The sequence below is a fragment of the Cervus canadensis genome, chromosome 4 (assembly GCF_019320065.1).
Source record: "Cervus canadensis isolate Bull #8, Minnesota chromosome 4, ASM1932006v1, whole genome shotgun sequence".
Taxonomy (NCBI): domain Eukaryota; kingdom Metazoa; phylum Chordata; class Mammalia; order Artiodactyla; family Cervidae; genus Cervus; species Cervus canadensis.
The window spans coordinates 84,215,199-84,229,884 of record NC_057389.1 but is presented as its reverse complement, the minus strand read 5'-3'; the positions used below and the strand labels follow the sequence as shown (position 1 = coordinate 84,229,884).

General features: G+C 35.8%; 1 protein-coding gene across 5 annotated transcripts in view; it reads left to right on the top strand.

The window, feature by feature from the left end:
- RAPGEF6 (Rap guanine nucleotide exchange factor 6) overlaps window positions 1-14,686 on the top strand; it is a 236,880-nt gene that overhangs the window by 181,858 nt on the left and 40,336 nt on the right. For all 5 annotated transcript variants that reach the window (XM_043465975.1, XM_043465974.1, XM_043465973.1 and 2 more), the window contains 2 exons: window positions 4,774-4,931; window positions 12,879-13,119. In XM_043465975.1, the coding sequence (XP_043321910.1) occupies window positions 4,774-4,931; window positions 12,879-13,119 (399 nt within the window). The remainder of the gene's footprint in view (window positions 1-4,773; window positions 4,932-12,878; window positions 13,120-14,686) is intronic.

The window sequence follows — 14,686 nt, the reverse complement described above, 5'->3', positions numbered from 1 at the left end:
AGGCATCTCAATCAATATCTCATCTCTATAGTGTTTCCTTCAGGAAGTGGGAATTGGTTACTCCAGTTGGTGTCTATCTTTGCTTACAGCAGGAGGCATGGAAATTGAGTTGGCTGGGAGCAGTCTTTTAAGCGTGTTCAAGCACTGTTTGTTTATATTAGGACCCCTCCAAAATGAAAGATCTAGTAAAAATTATTTTACTTAAACTCAGAGGGATTTTTGTTGTTAGTCAGCAAGCATTTATTGAGTCTCTCCCTTGTGGCAGCAGGAGTTTGTTGGCTGTGAATAAAATATGAATAGAATTCTGCCTTTCAGGAGTTAATATTAAACTGGTCATCTCTTATAAACATAATGCTAATAATTTCAGCTGTAAAAATACCCCACCCCCAAAAACCAGATTATTTTGGTAGAAATCATAACAGTTTTCTACTGGACCCTATTTTGCAGGGAAAATGAATTTGTTTTAGGTTAGATACTTTGCATTTTTGAGAATGTATGTCATATTTCTTGATACTTAATCATTAGGTGAATTCAGACTACCTCTTTTGCTACACACACATGCACACACAGAGATCAGTAGAAGTTGAGTAGACACAGAACATGAATGAGATGTTCTGCATCAGTAATAATCAAGAATAGGGAATTTGCTGGTGGTTCAGTGGTTAGGACTCAGCGCTTTCACAGTCCTGAGACTGTGGGCCCTGGTTCAACCCCATATCAGGGAGCTAAGATCCCGCAAACTGCACAGCAAGGCCAAAAATTAAAATGATCATTGTCGTTATTAGTTGTTCTTTATCCATGGTAAAATAAAACTGCAAAATTTTCGGGAGATGTCCAGCTACAAGAGACTGGTTAAATAAATTGTGCTATTTACTGTGAAATGACTAGAAGGAAAAAGGTTGATTATGGTTTTCTCTAAGTAGCTTTATAGGTAAATTTTCCATTTCTTGCTTGCTTCCTTGTTTTTTGTATTTAAAATTTTTTTGGTTTGAATATTTTTTAATTAGGAAGAATTTTTCATGAGTTTAATTCCACAGTTTTCAGTGTGGCTTCTCTGTGTCTGGACTTTTTGGAATGGGCACTTACTTGGCTCTGACTTTCGCAGCACGAAGAGTTGTCATAGAAATACTGTGAGAGAGAGTGTCCACATCTGTAAGTGGAGTAAAGATACTGAGTATAAGGAAGGAATAAGTCACTGAGATAAGACTCGGTAATTCCCCAGATACCTAACCGTGACATAATTTTAAAATGAAAGAATGCTCCTGAAAATTACAAGTGGAAAAAGAAAGTCTAACTGATTTTGAATAATATCCTCAGATTAAAACATATTCTTTTTATTCTTGACCTGAAAATCAGGAAGTCTGATCTCCTATTTTTTTTTTTAATTGTAGCTTTTATTTTGTTTTCTTTAATCATGGATTACCCAGTCAAGTATCTAATTCATTGTAACAGTCCTGGAAGTAGATTGCCTTGTTTGGTTATTAGAAATTATTTTTTTCTTCTCCATTTATTGTTAGCTTTCATTCTGTGCTTGCTTTTAATATTGGTATTATTTTTGTTTGCAAACTGTTGATGTTTATGCAGCCTTTTTAGTTTCATACTCTGAAACTAAAATATACATTTATTTTAAGTAAATTCAGTATCAAGAATTACTGAGGAATTTTTCAAAACTATCTTGTTTCTGTTACTGCATCATCTTCTCAGGAGACTGTTTTGGTGAGAAATGACATGTTCGCAAATAGGCTTTATTATTCAGCTTCCAAACAAGCATGGATATTTTGCCAATTAGATATTGTTTCATGTCATAGCATGGGTTGTACATAACATTAGTATAGTTTTCATTTATATATGCTTTCACCTTAGTTACCATGAATTTATTACCAGCTTTACTTTATTATTGGGGAAGGAAATGGCAACCCACTCCAGTATTCTTGCCTGGAAGATCCCATGGACGGAGGAACCTGGTGGGCTGCAGTCCATGGGGTCGCGAAGAGTCGGACACGACTGAGCGATTTCACTTCACTTCACTTTGTTATAGCTTTTCCGTGTCATATCTATTGCTTATTAAAAAGCAGAGGTAATATTAAATAACATCAGTAAGATAGATAAAGACTTTTAGTATTTCATGTACTTCTTAGTCTCTGTAGTAAATTCTAGTTATTGCAAGTGACAGCCAATTCCCTGAATAGTAAATTGTAACTTTTTAATATTGTTAAAATTGTTTAGACTTTGATTATGAGTAGAAACAGCTAACAGTTTGCTTCCTTGGATTTAGTTACCTGACTATGTCCAAGAACTGGCAGGTTGTTTTCAGAAATCAAAGAAAGACTTGTATTTTTAAAAATTCTTTATTTATGTAATATGAATTATAGGGCTTTCCTGGGCTCAGTGGTAAAGAATCCACTTGCCAATGCAGGAGACATGGGTTCAGTCCCTGAATTGGGAAGATCCCCTGGAGAAGGAAATAGCCACCCACTCCAGTATTCTTGCTTGGAAAAGCCCATGGACCTGTAGGAGCCCATGCCCATGTAGGAGCCTGGTGGCAGCCTACAGTCCATGGGGTTGCAAAAGAGTTGGACACGACCTGGCAACTAAACAACAGCAGCAGCAAATATGAATTGTTGCCAAAATACTTAAACAAAACTCTAAATAAAATGTGTGAAAGCCCCCCACCCCTGTTTTTTCTCTTACTGTAAGCTATTTAGCTCTGATCTTTAGGGATACACCCCTAATTATAAGGAACCAACTTAGCAGAAATAAAAATTTCTCATCAAATAAATGATTCCCTTAGCCTTATCATAAGATTAGACTGCATTCTTTCCTCCTAGGAAAGCATTTCCTCTTTCTGTAGTGCCTTTACCTGTTGTACCCATACTACCCCCTCTGTTTTTTATTTTGAATTAGGTAAAATCCTTTCTAGATATGTATTGTTCTATTTTCATTTCAGTAAAAGTGCTACTATCTTCTAAAAAGTAGGAATCCTATTTTTCTCTGTGCCAAAATGTTCACCTACATTACTTTGTTTAATCTTTGCCATAGTCCTAGGGGATCAGTAGTAGTATTTACAGTTTTGGATGAGGTAACCAAGAAACGAAGAAATTTCCCTGAGGTCACACAGCTAATAACCTAGGTCTGTTTGACATAGCTTGCTCTTGAAGCACTTAACTATGCTTTTTTCCATGTTCTCATGCTTCTCCCTGACTTCTCTTTGTCTTATCCTGGCTGTCTTCCTTGTCTGGCTACTAACAGTCCTTTAGCTGTTTATTTAGCAATCCTCTAAATTCCATCTTGCATAGTTTTCTAATCTGCCTAAGTCCTATTTTTAACTCCTAACATATCTAGGAAGTTCCCTATATTATTCAGACCTTAATCCATCCCAAGATCATAGGTAAGTATTCTGTGATAATTATTTGTATATGTAGCAAACACTGGGTAGAATGCTATACTGAAAAATATATATAGAGATGGGAATTAATATTAACCTAAAACATTGATTTTAACCAGTGCTTAGAAATAAGTAGTATTTTGGTTGTTGATGCTAATGGAAGTCTACTTTTCACTGCCGTCCTATGTTTGTATAGAACTGTTTTGCTTATCCTATGTTTTATAGAATTTGAGGGGTATCCAAACCTTAAGTAATAGGGTTGTGTTTGGTTTTATTTTTTCTCTTGGTTTTAGAATTGCCTGTTTAACACCTCTGAAATATTTTAAAGGAAGGGTATTATATTTGCTTAATATGGCCATTTAATAAATGTTACTCGTTTTTGAAACCTTTAAAGGGAATTAACTTTCAATGACTGGCTTTCTGCTTTGGTTTTGATCGTCTCATCTAGGGAACAGCCAAATAATTAGACTTGAGAGATCACACAAGAAATGATGCACTCTTAGAATAAATTAGAGCCTGTAAAATTCTCTTTTTTTTTTTCTCTTTCTTGGTCCCCCTTTTTTCTTCAGCTTTCTGTTTGTCACATACAGCCATGGTCGTTTGCTGCTGTTTTCTGTGTCACCTTGCTGTTTTCCCTTCTCTGTACTTGGTGGTTGGAGCAGTTGCCAGGTTTCTCATGTGTTTGAAGACCTATCTTACTTTGTCACTTGAGCCTAGCCCCATTGTTTTCTACAACCTGCCATATTTTTGTCTTGGGTTCAGACCAGCTCCATCCTTTGCCTCAAAGGTTGCCAAGCTTTTCTTTCGAGAGGAAGAACCTTGCTGCGGTGTGGCTGTACGTGTTGGATATATGTCTTAGTGTCTAATGAAGCTGGCAGATCTCAAGAACTTCCTATTCAGGCTCATTTTCTCTACCAAAACCAACAGAAACTAAATACAAAATACAAACGTTTCTGTGTCATGTAGATCCCACCTTTGAAAAACAGAGGAGTTAATTCATGTAAAATCTATAGTTGGCCCTACCCACCTGTGGTTCCTCACATCTGTGGATTCAGCCTGTCAGGGGCTGTGCAGTACTGTAGTGTTTACTGCCACTGAGAAACATCCGTGCGTAAGTGGACCTGCTTAGTTCATACTTGCATTGTTCAGGGGTCAGCCATAATAGAATTACCTAGATGTATAAATTAAATTTTATTTGAGTGTAATTATTAAAAAAACATTTTAGTGTCATTTTCAGTATTACACCTGTCCTGTTTTTTTTAATTGCTATAGTATTTTAAAATCACTACTTTGAATTGGTCCTGTTATGCCTTGTACATAGAGAACAGAAATGTTTACTATTAAGGCTCCTCAAATACTTGAAAGTGATGTGTGGCTTTCTTTTGAAGTGATGGAGGCCTGAGCCAATCACAGGATGACAGCATTGTGGGAACGAGACACTGTAGGCACAGTCTGGCCATAATGCCTATCCCTGGAACACTCTCGTCCAGCAGCCCCGATCTCCTCCAGCCTACCACCAGTATGTTGGATTTTTCTAATCCCTCAGGTAATTTTTGCTTATTTTATACAGACATATTTGTACCACATAGATAAATAGATGGTTGAGCATGTGTAACAAATACTAGATTTGCTGGCAGACCTCTTTTTTCACCTCCATATTTTGACTTGGTGCAGAAACGCCAAAGAGAAGATTATGTCTTTTTCTCTAAACTGGAGTGATGGTACTTTCAGTATGAAAGAGAAATACGTGTCTTTTGGTAACCCTAATCCAAGCAGTGGAATGAAAGCAGGGATACTTCTTCTCAGTCAAGAAACATGTTACTCAGAGTGTGGAAAGGAATAAAGCAAATTATTTTAATCTAATTTGTCTCACTTACCTTTCTCTGTGATGTACAGAAATGTGTTAACAGTTTTTTAGAAACACTAATTTTTCTCTCCACTACCTGAAACTAATGTTTTTGTTATATCCAATGTTGTTACAATACTATAGCATCTTTTTCATTGATGATCAGACTTTCAGTGTGGGACATTGAGTTTATTTTTCTGTATCTATTCATGCTCAGAGGCAGAAATTGTCATTTAACTGTGTAACCTAAAATTTCTTTACAAGGATGGAACATTTTGAAGAATTATTTATATATCTACTATTTGAATGGGTTTGAGATGGCTTTCAATAAAAGATGCATACAACTAAAAACTGAAGTATCTATTTGATCCAAGGAGAGGAGGGAAAAAAGCACCTCCTCAAAGATGCATATAGTTGTGATCAGCTTCAGTTTTGATGTTGAAGCTCTAACAGCTAGTGGGAAAAGGGGAGAATTCTGTTATTCTTCACCTGTTCCGAGAGATTCCTAGGCCCAGTGATCTGTCTTTGACACATCCCACTCTCTACGTGACCATAGGGTCCTTTCTAGGGCAGCGGTCTCCAACTTTTTCAACACCAGGGACTGGTTTCGTGGGAGACAGTTTTCCCATGGACCACGGGGCAGGGATGGTTATGGGATGATTCAAACACATTACATTTTTGTGCACTTTATTTCTGTTGTTATTACATCAGCTCCACCTCAGAGCATCAGGCATTAGGTCCTGGAGGCGGAGGACCCCTATTCTGGAATGAAGGTTTTGATGAGCCATTACTTGACTTAGAAATGTCTAGTGATTTCTATTTGTTCTGGATTCAGTAGTGAGATGGAAACCACTCCATATATTTGATCAGAAGTTATTATCAGATATTGTTACCAAGTATAAAGTAAACTTTTACGTAAGAAGGTAAGAAAGCAAGCACTAAAGTGTCACAGTTAGGCAGCTACAAAGTGGATTCAGCTTCTGGTGCATGAAAGAAATGCCACCACCAGGGTGAAGGAGTATCTTTCGAGCGGTACAGGAGCCAAATACCCACACATAAGAAAATAAGGCAGCAGGTCTCTTCTTGTAGCCTTGCAGTCTAGCTCTGGTGCTCCCTTTTGCCAGAACCTAAGAGAGGGACCTTGGCAAGAAAGAAATATGGTTTGCAGAGTCCCAGCCCCATTGTAGCAGGGTAGTGTAGGTTTAACTTAATAACTGTTGGTATCCAGTTTTTACAGTATAATTATAACCCCCTTTTCTAGCCTCCTGTTACACCATTCTCCAAACTGTTACCTCTCTGTCTCTCCTGAGTATGGGACGTACCTTCAGAACTGTCTTTCTGTGCCTATATTGTTTGCTACCTCTGGTGTTTTCTCCTTGTATATCCCAGGAAATTTTTATTATTCCTCAGTGCTGAGCCCAAGTGTTACCTCATCTGGGGATCTCAGGTCCCTCTGATGCAGAATCGCTGTCTCCTTTTCTAGCACATTATCATTGTCTGGCTAATGTTGTCACGTGGTAGTATGGGAATTTATTTCTGTGTGTGCGTATGTTCCATAGCAGTATTTCTTACACTGCATTCACAAATAAAATGTTTAAACACTACCAAAGCACAAACTAAATATTCATCTGTACTTAAACACTTGCACTAAGACAAGTGTTTAGGGATGTATGATTTATAACTTGATTGACTTACAATTATTAATATACATTTGTATTTTTGCCACTGGCATATTTAGAAATGAGGCAGGGTGGGAGGTAAAGGATGGGTAGAAGGGGGAAGAGAGAGAGAAATTGGGGATTTAGCTAGGGAAACGAAAGAGGTTGGAATTATTAAAATTTAGAAACTGTAAACCCCATAGCACTGAAATTCTGATCTCTGAAGAGGATATACTATTCAAGATTGATTGCATAATTCCTTCTTTGAGAACATGTTGAAAGTGTTGGAGATGCCCTTTTACTGTCTGTCCAAGAGAAAGTCAGTCTGCAAAGCTCAGTCTGCAGCCTTTGTCCATATCAGCAATATGAATGAGCACATATAAGAACTTAAAATTATATTTTTAAATCTCCAAATGAGCAACTTTGTGAAAAACCTTCTGCAGTGCTGTTTATATTTATGGTGAATAAAATATTTATTACCAATTAATTCCAAATTCAGCTTGGTGAATCATAAATGACAGCACTGAATTTTAGGTTAGCTATGTGTACATCACATATGTATATTGTAGTACATGTGTGACATCAGCCAAGTATGACTGACTTTTATCAGTCTACATCTCAGTTATGTTTTTGCTGCATATTTTAAGTTGTCATTAGAAAGTAAAGCCAAAGCTACAGAGCTGGTTAATCCTTCGCTTTTGTCTGCTGACTTTTTTATGGTTTTGCTTCGTTTTTGCTGCCTACAGCTGTTGGTTTGTACTCTTAAGTATCTTGAAGACTATGGTATTTTCTTGCTTATGTCTGTATGTAGTGTTTTATTGTAAAAGTCAAATGATACAGAATTGAATGAAGTAGAGAGCAGAACTCCATACACTTCAAAGGTTGCCAGTGTAAACTGGTATATATTCTTTTAGTCATTTTCTTTGAATATATATCTTTTTTTATACCCATTGAATGAGAGTATATATGCTGTTCTGTAATTTGTAAAAAGTGTTTCAGAATTTTGGGGTTTAATGTGACATGAGGCCTAAAATAATTCGGAGTGTAGCTAAAAGGATTTGAAACTGATTTTTTTTCTGAGTTTGCATATGGAACTTTTTGCTTACTCTTTATCATTTAATAGCATAAACTTTTAATTTGACATCTTTAATATTTAGTAAACTTCATACTCATTTTGCATCGCAAGTCTGAGTTATTTTAACTAATTTTTAATTGTGAAGGAACATATATTACAGTTTTTATTTGCAGAGAAAGAATAAAATATAAAAGTCTCTGGTTTCCAGAATTAACAGTTGTTCATTTGCTTCTATATTGTTTCAGAAATTTCAGAGCACATAAAATGTATGTACTGTTTCTTTCACCCCAAATGATATAATTTTTTCCCACTTAGCCCATTTCACCTAGTAATACACCTTAAACGCCTCTCTGCAGCAGGATGTATTCTGCCACAATATTTTGAACATTCTGTTTAACCAGTTCTGTTTTAGTGGATGTTTGCCTAAATCTCTGTGATTACGTATCTTTACATGTTGTAGATATACATTATTAATATACTTTGAATTTTGTCAAAAATTTTGTCATAAATTGTTTCTTTCTTGTTATATAAATGTCTATGAAATATTATCTATTTTACCTCTTGGCCTCCAGAACTTAAAATATTTGCTTTTTGACCCTTCATAAAACAAGTTTACCAATCCTTAATCTGTATCATTATACTCCCACCTTGTGTTTGCTTTGTGAACTTTTCACTGTATGAATTGTCTAATTTACTTCATTATTGTGTCTTTCCTTGAACCACCACCCACTCTCTTGAATATAAGCAGATCTCTGCAAACAGAGACTTTATCCATCTCATTTATTACTTCAGCTTCATCATCTGGGACACTGATGATGTAATGGGTACTCCATAAATACTTGTACAGTGATTAACAGTCTAAAGCAGAATGAAGAGGCATTCCTTTGTTTTCTGTTTTTCTTTTAATGGTCATCTTAAATACCTAAAAAGTTCTTCCATTTTTAGTATAATGTCAAGGTCAGACACTAAAAATGGAAGAACTTTTTAGGTATTTTAGATGATCTTTAAAAAAACACAGCAAAAGACTGCCTCTTCATTCTGCTTTAAATTATTAATCAGTATACAAATATTTATGTAGTACCTGTTACGTCATCAGCAGACTACAGTGAATGGGGTTGCAAAAGAGTCAGACACGACTTAGCATCTAAACAACAAACAACAACAACAGGGTCAAAACATGTGTCCTTATCTCACTTTTAAATTTTACTTAATTAACACTAGAAATTTTGCCTTGGGTTGAAAGTATGGGTATATGTGAATTTCAGTTCTTGAATTCATTTACCTATTACGTAAGAATTTTAGTATGGAATATTAATCATAAAGCTAATAAATGCTGAACTTCTCCAGGATTCTTTTTAAATGTCTGTCTTCCTTACAGGATTATATTTTTATGTGTATTTTAGCTTCGTACCTAAAATTTGAAATGGTTAGAACGTTTCTGTTCTTGACTCAGCTTTATTCTAACTTCATATTTATCATTTAACTAATCACTTAGCGTCTGAGTGTCTGCCATGCTTCAGATATCACGGTTAGCACTGTGGTGCTCTCTCACTAGTACTTTCCTGAAGAAAATACATGCATCACACAGGTAACAGTTTGAAAATGGAGAGAGATTCACCCCAACACTGATATCAGTGTGGAGATATTTTTTCCTCTAATGTGTCTCAAATTTTCAAATTTGTTTTTCAAAACTGGCATTCTATTATCTTGGCAAATTCACCGGGATTTGGGTTATTTAATACCCTTTGAGAAAACGCTGAGCTGGAAGAAGCACAAGGTGGAATCAAGATTGCTGGGAGAAATGTCAATAACCTCAGATATGCAGATGACGCCACCCTTATGGGAGAAAGTGAAGAGGAACTAAAAAGCCTCTTGATGAAAGTGAGAGAGGAGAGTGAAAAAGTTGGCTTAAAGTTTAACATTCAGAAAACTAAGATCATGGCATCTGGTCCCATCACCTCATGGGAAATAGATGGGGAAACAGTGTCAGACTATTTTTTTGGGCTCCAAAATCACTGCAGATGGTGACTGCAGCCATGAAATTAAAAGACGCTTACTCCTTGGAAGGAAAGTTATGACCAACCTAAACGGCATATTAAAAAGCAGAGACATTACTTTGCCAACAGAGGTCCGTCTAGTCAAGGCTATGGTTTTTGCAGTGGTCATGTATGGATGTGAGAGTTGGACTGTGAAGAAAGCTGAGCGCCGAAAAATTGATGCTTTGGAACTGTGGTGTTGGAGAAGACTCTTGAGAGTCCCTTGGACTGCAAGGATATCCAACCACTCCATCCTAAAGGAGATCAGTCCTGAGTGTTCATTGGAAGGACTGATGCTGAAGCTGAAACTCCAATACTTTGGCTACCTCGTGCAAAGAGTTGACTCGTTGGAAAAGACCCTAATGCTGGGAAGGATTGGGGGCAGGAGGAGAAGGGGACAACAGAGGATGAGATGGCTGGATGGCATCACTGACTCGATGGGCATGAGTTTGAGTAAACTCTGGGAGTTGTGACGGACAGGGAGGACTGGCGTGCTGCGATTCATGGGGTTGCAAAGAGTCGGACACGACTGAGTGACTGAACTGAACTGACTGAATACCCTTTGGATAATTCCATTTGCAGATCTGTTCTAGAGCTATCCATTTATGATGCCTGAATCCTTCTTACATGACTGTATGACAATTTGTCCTTTGCATGTGAAACAAATGGTTTTAACAGAAGTGAATATAAGAGAATGTAACAGAATACAGTGTTGGGAAGGATACACAAGGTTCCTTCTCTGATGTTGTAGTATGTTAGCAGCAAGAGAAGAAATGTGTGCAAATTCCCAATCTGTCTGTTTGAATAAATTTCTCTGAAGAAATTAATAAAAGGAATCAGAGCATCTCCCCGTTCCCTCATGGTCAGCTAGCTCCGCTGGCAGATGCTCAACCCCCAAAAACCTAGTAAACAAATCTACCTCTAAGCCCTGGACGACTGAGATCTATTTTTGTGAAGAGGATAGGAACAATACAGATAATAATAGTAATTGTTTGACACTTTTTATTGGGTTAAAAGGGATAATGAAACTCTTGTCCAGTATCTTTCTTTTGGAAAACTGAAATTTCCAACTTCCTGCATTTTCTAGCCCAGAATAGAGAGGCATCTTGTATGCACGTCATAAGAGCCTACCTTATGCCTGTAGACTTAGAAACCTGATAATGTCAGCAACATCTGAGGGACTGACTCATTTTCAGAGATATATGAACAGGAGGCAAGAGGTGTTTGGTGACTCAGATCTTTGCATACCTCAAAAAAAAGCAGTTTGGCGCATATATCTTATAAAAGGGGCCTGAATAGATGAAACATTGTGCTTCCAGTAAACCCAGAACATTCAACATTTGTCGGCTAAGAATCCTTTTCCTGGGATTGTATTCCAGTACTGGGAGTCAGTCCTTGTCTTTTTGTGTTGTAGCCTCACCGCGAACTTTATTCTGTGAAATTATTTCCTTCCACATCTGTTTCATTACTTTTCTCTTTCATTTAGCTGGAATTTTGCCTTGGGCGGTTTTGAAGCGAATTTGTAATTTTTCTTTTCCTCTTAGATTTACAATGTATACAGTGCTAAGAAGGTAATGCTACACAAACGGTATACAGTGACTTGAGCCACCAAAATATCCCTAGTTCGCCCCCATTACTCACATGATACAAATATCCACAACAATACATTTTTCCTAATTAAAAATGGAAGAAATTTTTGTAATTTTTTATTATGAGGAAGCATTTAGCAGTTGTTTGTGTTGTAAAATCACTTTTCAATTAAATTTAATTATGTTAAAAATTAGCCCACTGTCGTCATATGGGCTAATTGTTCAGGAAGCTTTAGCCAGTGCCGTATGAATAGAAAAAGAAATAAGAGTAGGAGGGGGAAATATTATTTACATGTGCATATTACACGAACATTTATTTTAAAGTAGGATTGATCCACTAATAGCAAACATCACAAACACTGAGATTTAACCACATGAATGTTTTAAATTTTCCTGTGTTTAAAATATATAAATATAAAATCTGAAAAGACATTGGCCACTTTATAGTAGATTGTATTGGCACCTAGTATAATTCAGTAAGAAAAAGCATAAAGAATAACAAAAAATATTTTTAAAAAGGAATAATGGTTGACTAAACCAGCGAGTTTCACCATGAACCAAAGAAGTGAAATACAAAATAATGACACATTTTTGGAGGGAAGAAATGCATAGGGCTTTCAAAATGGAAAAGAAAAAGTTCATAAATAGTTTTGATAAGAATGTGACTAAAATTGCTGTCTTTGTACCCTAGGATGATAAAACATTATAATGTTCTTAGAACAGATCAGAAGTATATTTCCAAAACAGTAACAGTATGCATGCCCTCTAACTCAACATTTCTCTTTGTTTTGGATTTTCCCTGAGGAAATAAATCAGATTGACTACAAAGGTTTATCTACAGGAAGAGTTTGAGATGGAGGGAAATTATTTATCATAAGTTACTTATGATAAAGGAACATGATATGCAAGCTAAATGTCTGTGATTAAGGATTTGATTCATTTCAAATTATACAGATCGTGGAGTCCTATGCCTCCATAAAAAATTTGTTGAAGAATATTTAATGACATAAAATGTTTATAAAAATGAAAATTTCATGGCTTTCAAATCATATGCATAGTATGGCTTTATTTTCTTTTTCTTGGTGTTTTTCTGTGAACATATACTAGTATTTTGTTACCAGAAAAGATACATTGATTTATTAATAAGTGCAGCTATGATTTCTTTTAACATCCTTGAAAGAGAAATATATATTTAACTGTTTAGAGAGATCATTGTCTTCTAAATTATTTTTTGAAGAGTTTGAGTCATTTTCTGTAAAATAACAGAATACTGTTTTGTATTTATACAGATATTCCTGATCAAGTTATAAGAGTTTTCAAAGCAGATCAGCAAAGCTGCTACATTGTCATCAGTAAAGACACTACCGCTAAAGAAGTCGTTTGTCAGGCTCTTCACGAGTTTGGTCTGACTGGTGCCCCTGATACGTACTCCCTCTGTGAAGTCTCTGTCACCCCCGAGGGTGTTATAAAGCAGAGACGACTTCCGGACCAGTTCTCCAAGTTAGCTGACAGAATTCAGCTCAGTGGGAGGTGAGTGTGCCGATTAATGAGTGTGCTTACTTCTGCTGTGTTTTTGAAGATTGTATGTTAAAAGACATAGTGTTAAATAGGAACATCGTGTTTTAGGACCACTGAGTTCTCTCTGAAATTAACATAGTATTCTTTTTTTAGCCTTCTGTTGTCTCCATAATTATGTAAATGAACCTTAGAGTGTTAGCACTCAAGTGATACCCAGAAGTGGGAGAAAGGATGAAAATGTTTTAGCCCTTCTGCCAAAATAAAGTCTTTGAACCAGTGGTATAGTCCAAGCCCTGTTTTTTACAGAGGGAGATGATACATATCTTTGTTATATGTATCTGATTATATATATGTATGTTAATTTATACATTTGCTTTTTAAATGATCAGTGTGTACTTTGGGGAAAAGAAATCATAGTTTACATAATTCTTTTAAGTAGTCTTCCTTTTATGAATATATGAAAACTCTAAAAATGTTTTAAATGTGCTCTGAAAATTATTTGATCAACTAGAAGATAATTTCAGTAACATTTGTTTTTCAGTGATTTTTTTCTGGCAATAATACAATCTTTTTAGTGAACCCAGATTCATATGTAGGATGAAATCCTTAGAAACCTTAAAATGACTATCCATAGTGGTTGCTGTTAAGAGAGAATAGGTTAACTCTGCTTTTGCTGACTGTATGTAGTGGTTAAGGGCATGGATCCTGGAGCAAGACTGCCGAGATTCAAATCCCTGGTCTGGCTGTATGATCTTGAGTTAAGTTATTTGGTTCCTCTGTGCCTGAATTTTCTCATCATAAAATGGGATGATAGTAATAGAACCAACCTCAGAGGAATGTTAAGAGAATTGAGTTAATAAACATAACATAATTAGATCTAATTTTATTATCTACAGTATGAGTTTCAACTCATTATTTATGGTAATCTCTTAGGCATGTGAATAGTTTAAAGGCAGAAGAAAAATAAATATAGTTCCTTGACAGTATAAAATAGATGGACACAAACTCAGGCTTAGATCAAGTTGTATATTATTAATAGAAAAGAATGAAGTAAAAACCACTTGTGATACAATATGTAACCTCTTCTGCAGCAATAGTCCTGTAGAAGATATTTCCTAATTATGAATTCTTTACTTGTCTCTTAGCTTTTAAGTGTTATAAAATTGTTCATCTAAAAAGGCAAGTGAAGATCTTTTTTATGGCTACCAATCAATGCCATTTGCTGGAATGAAGTTTTGGATTTATCAAGGGAGAAATCAGTAGTAGAAGTTTCCGTTCTGTATGGGTTTTATTCTTCTTTGCTTTTCTTGAAAATTTAAAGTTAAGAAGAAAGTGAGTGCAGCCACAACTTGCAAATAGAACTGTGGACAGTCTTGATTCAGGAGTTTACTCATGCTGTCCATTAACAAGTATTTTGTATAGTACCTATTATGTGTCCTGGATCCTTATAGAGCCCTCATTAAAACTTTGGTTCTCAAGAGTTATAATGTGAATAATTTCTTAAAATCATTAAGTTTTACAGTATAATCAACATTACTTTTACACTTTAAATTCATAGATGTTAAATGGTAGAAAAAGA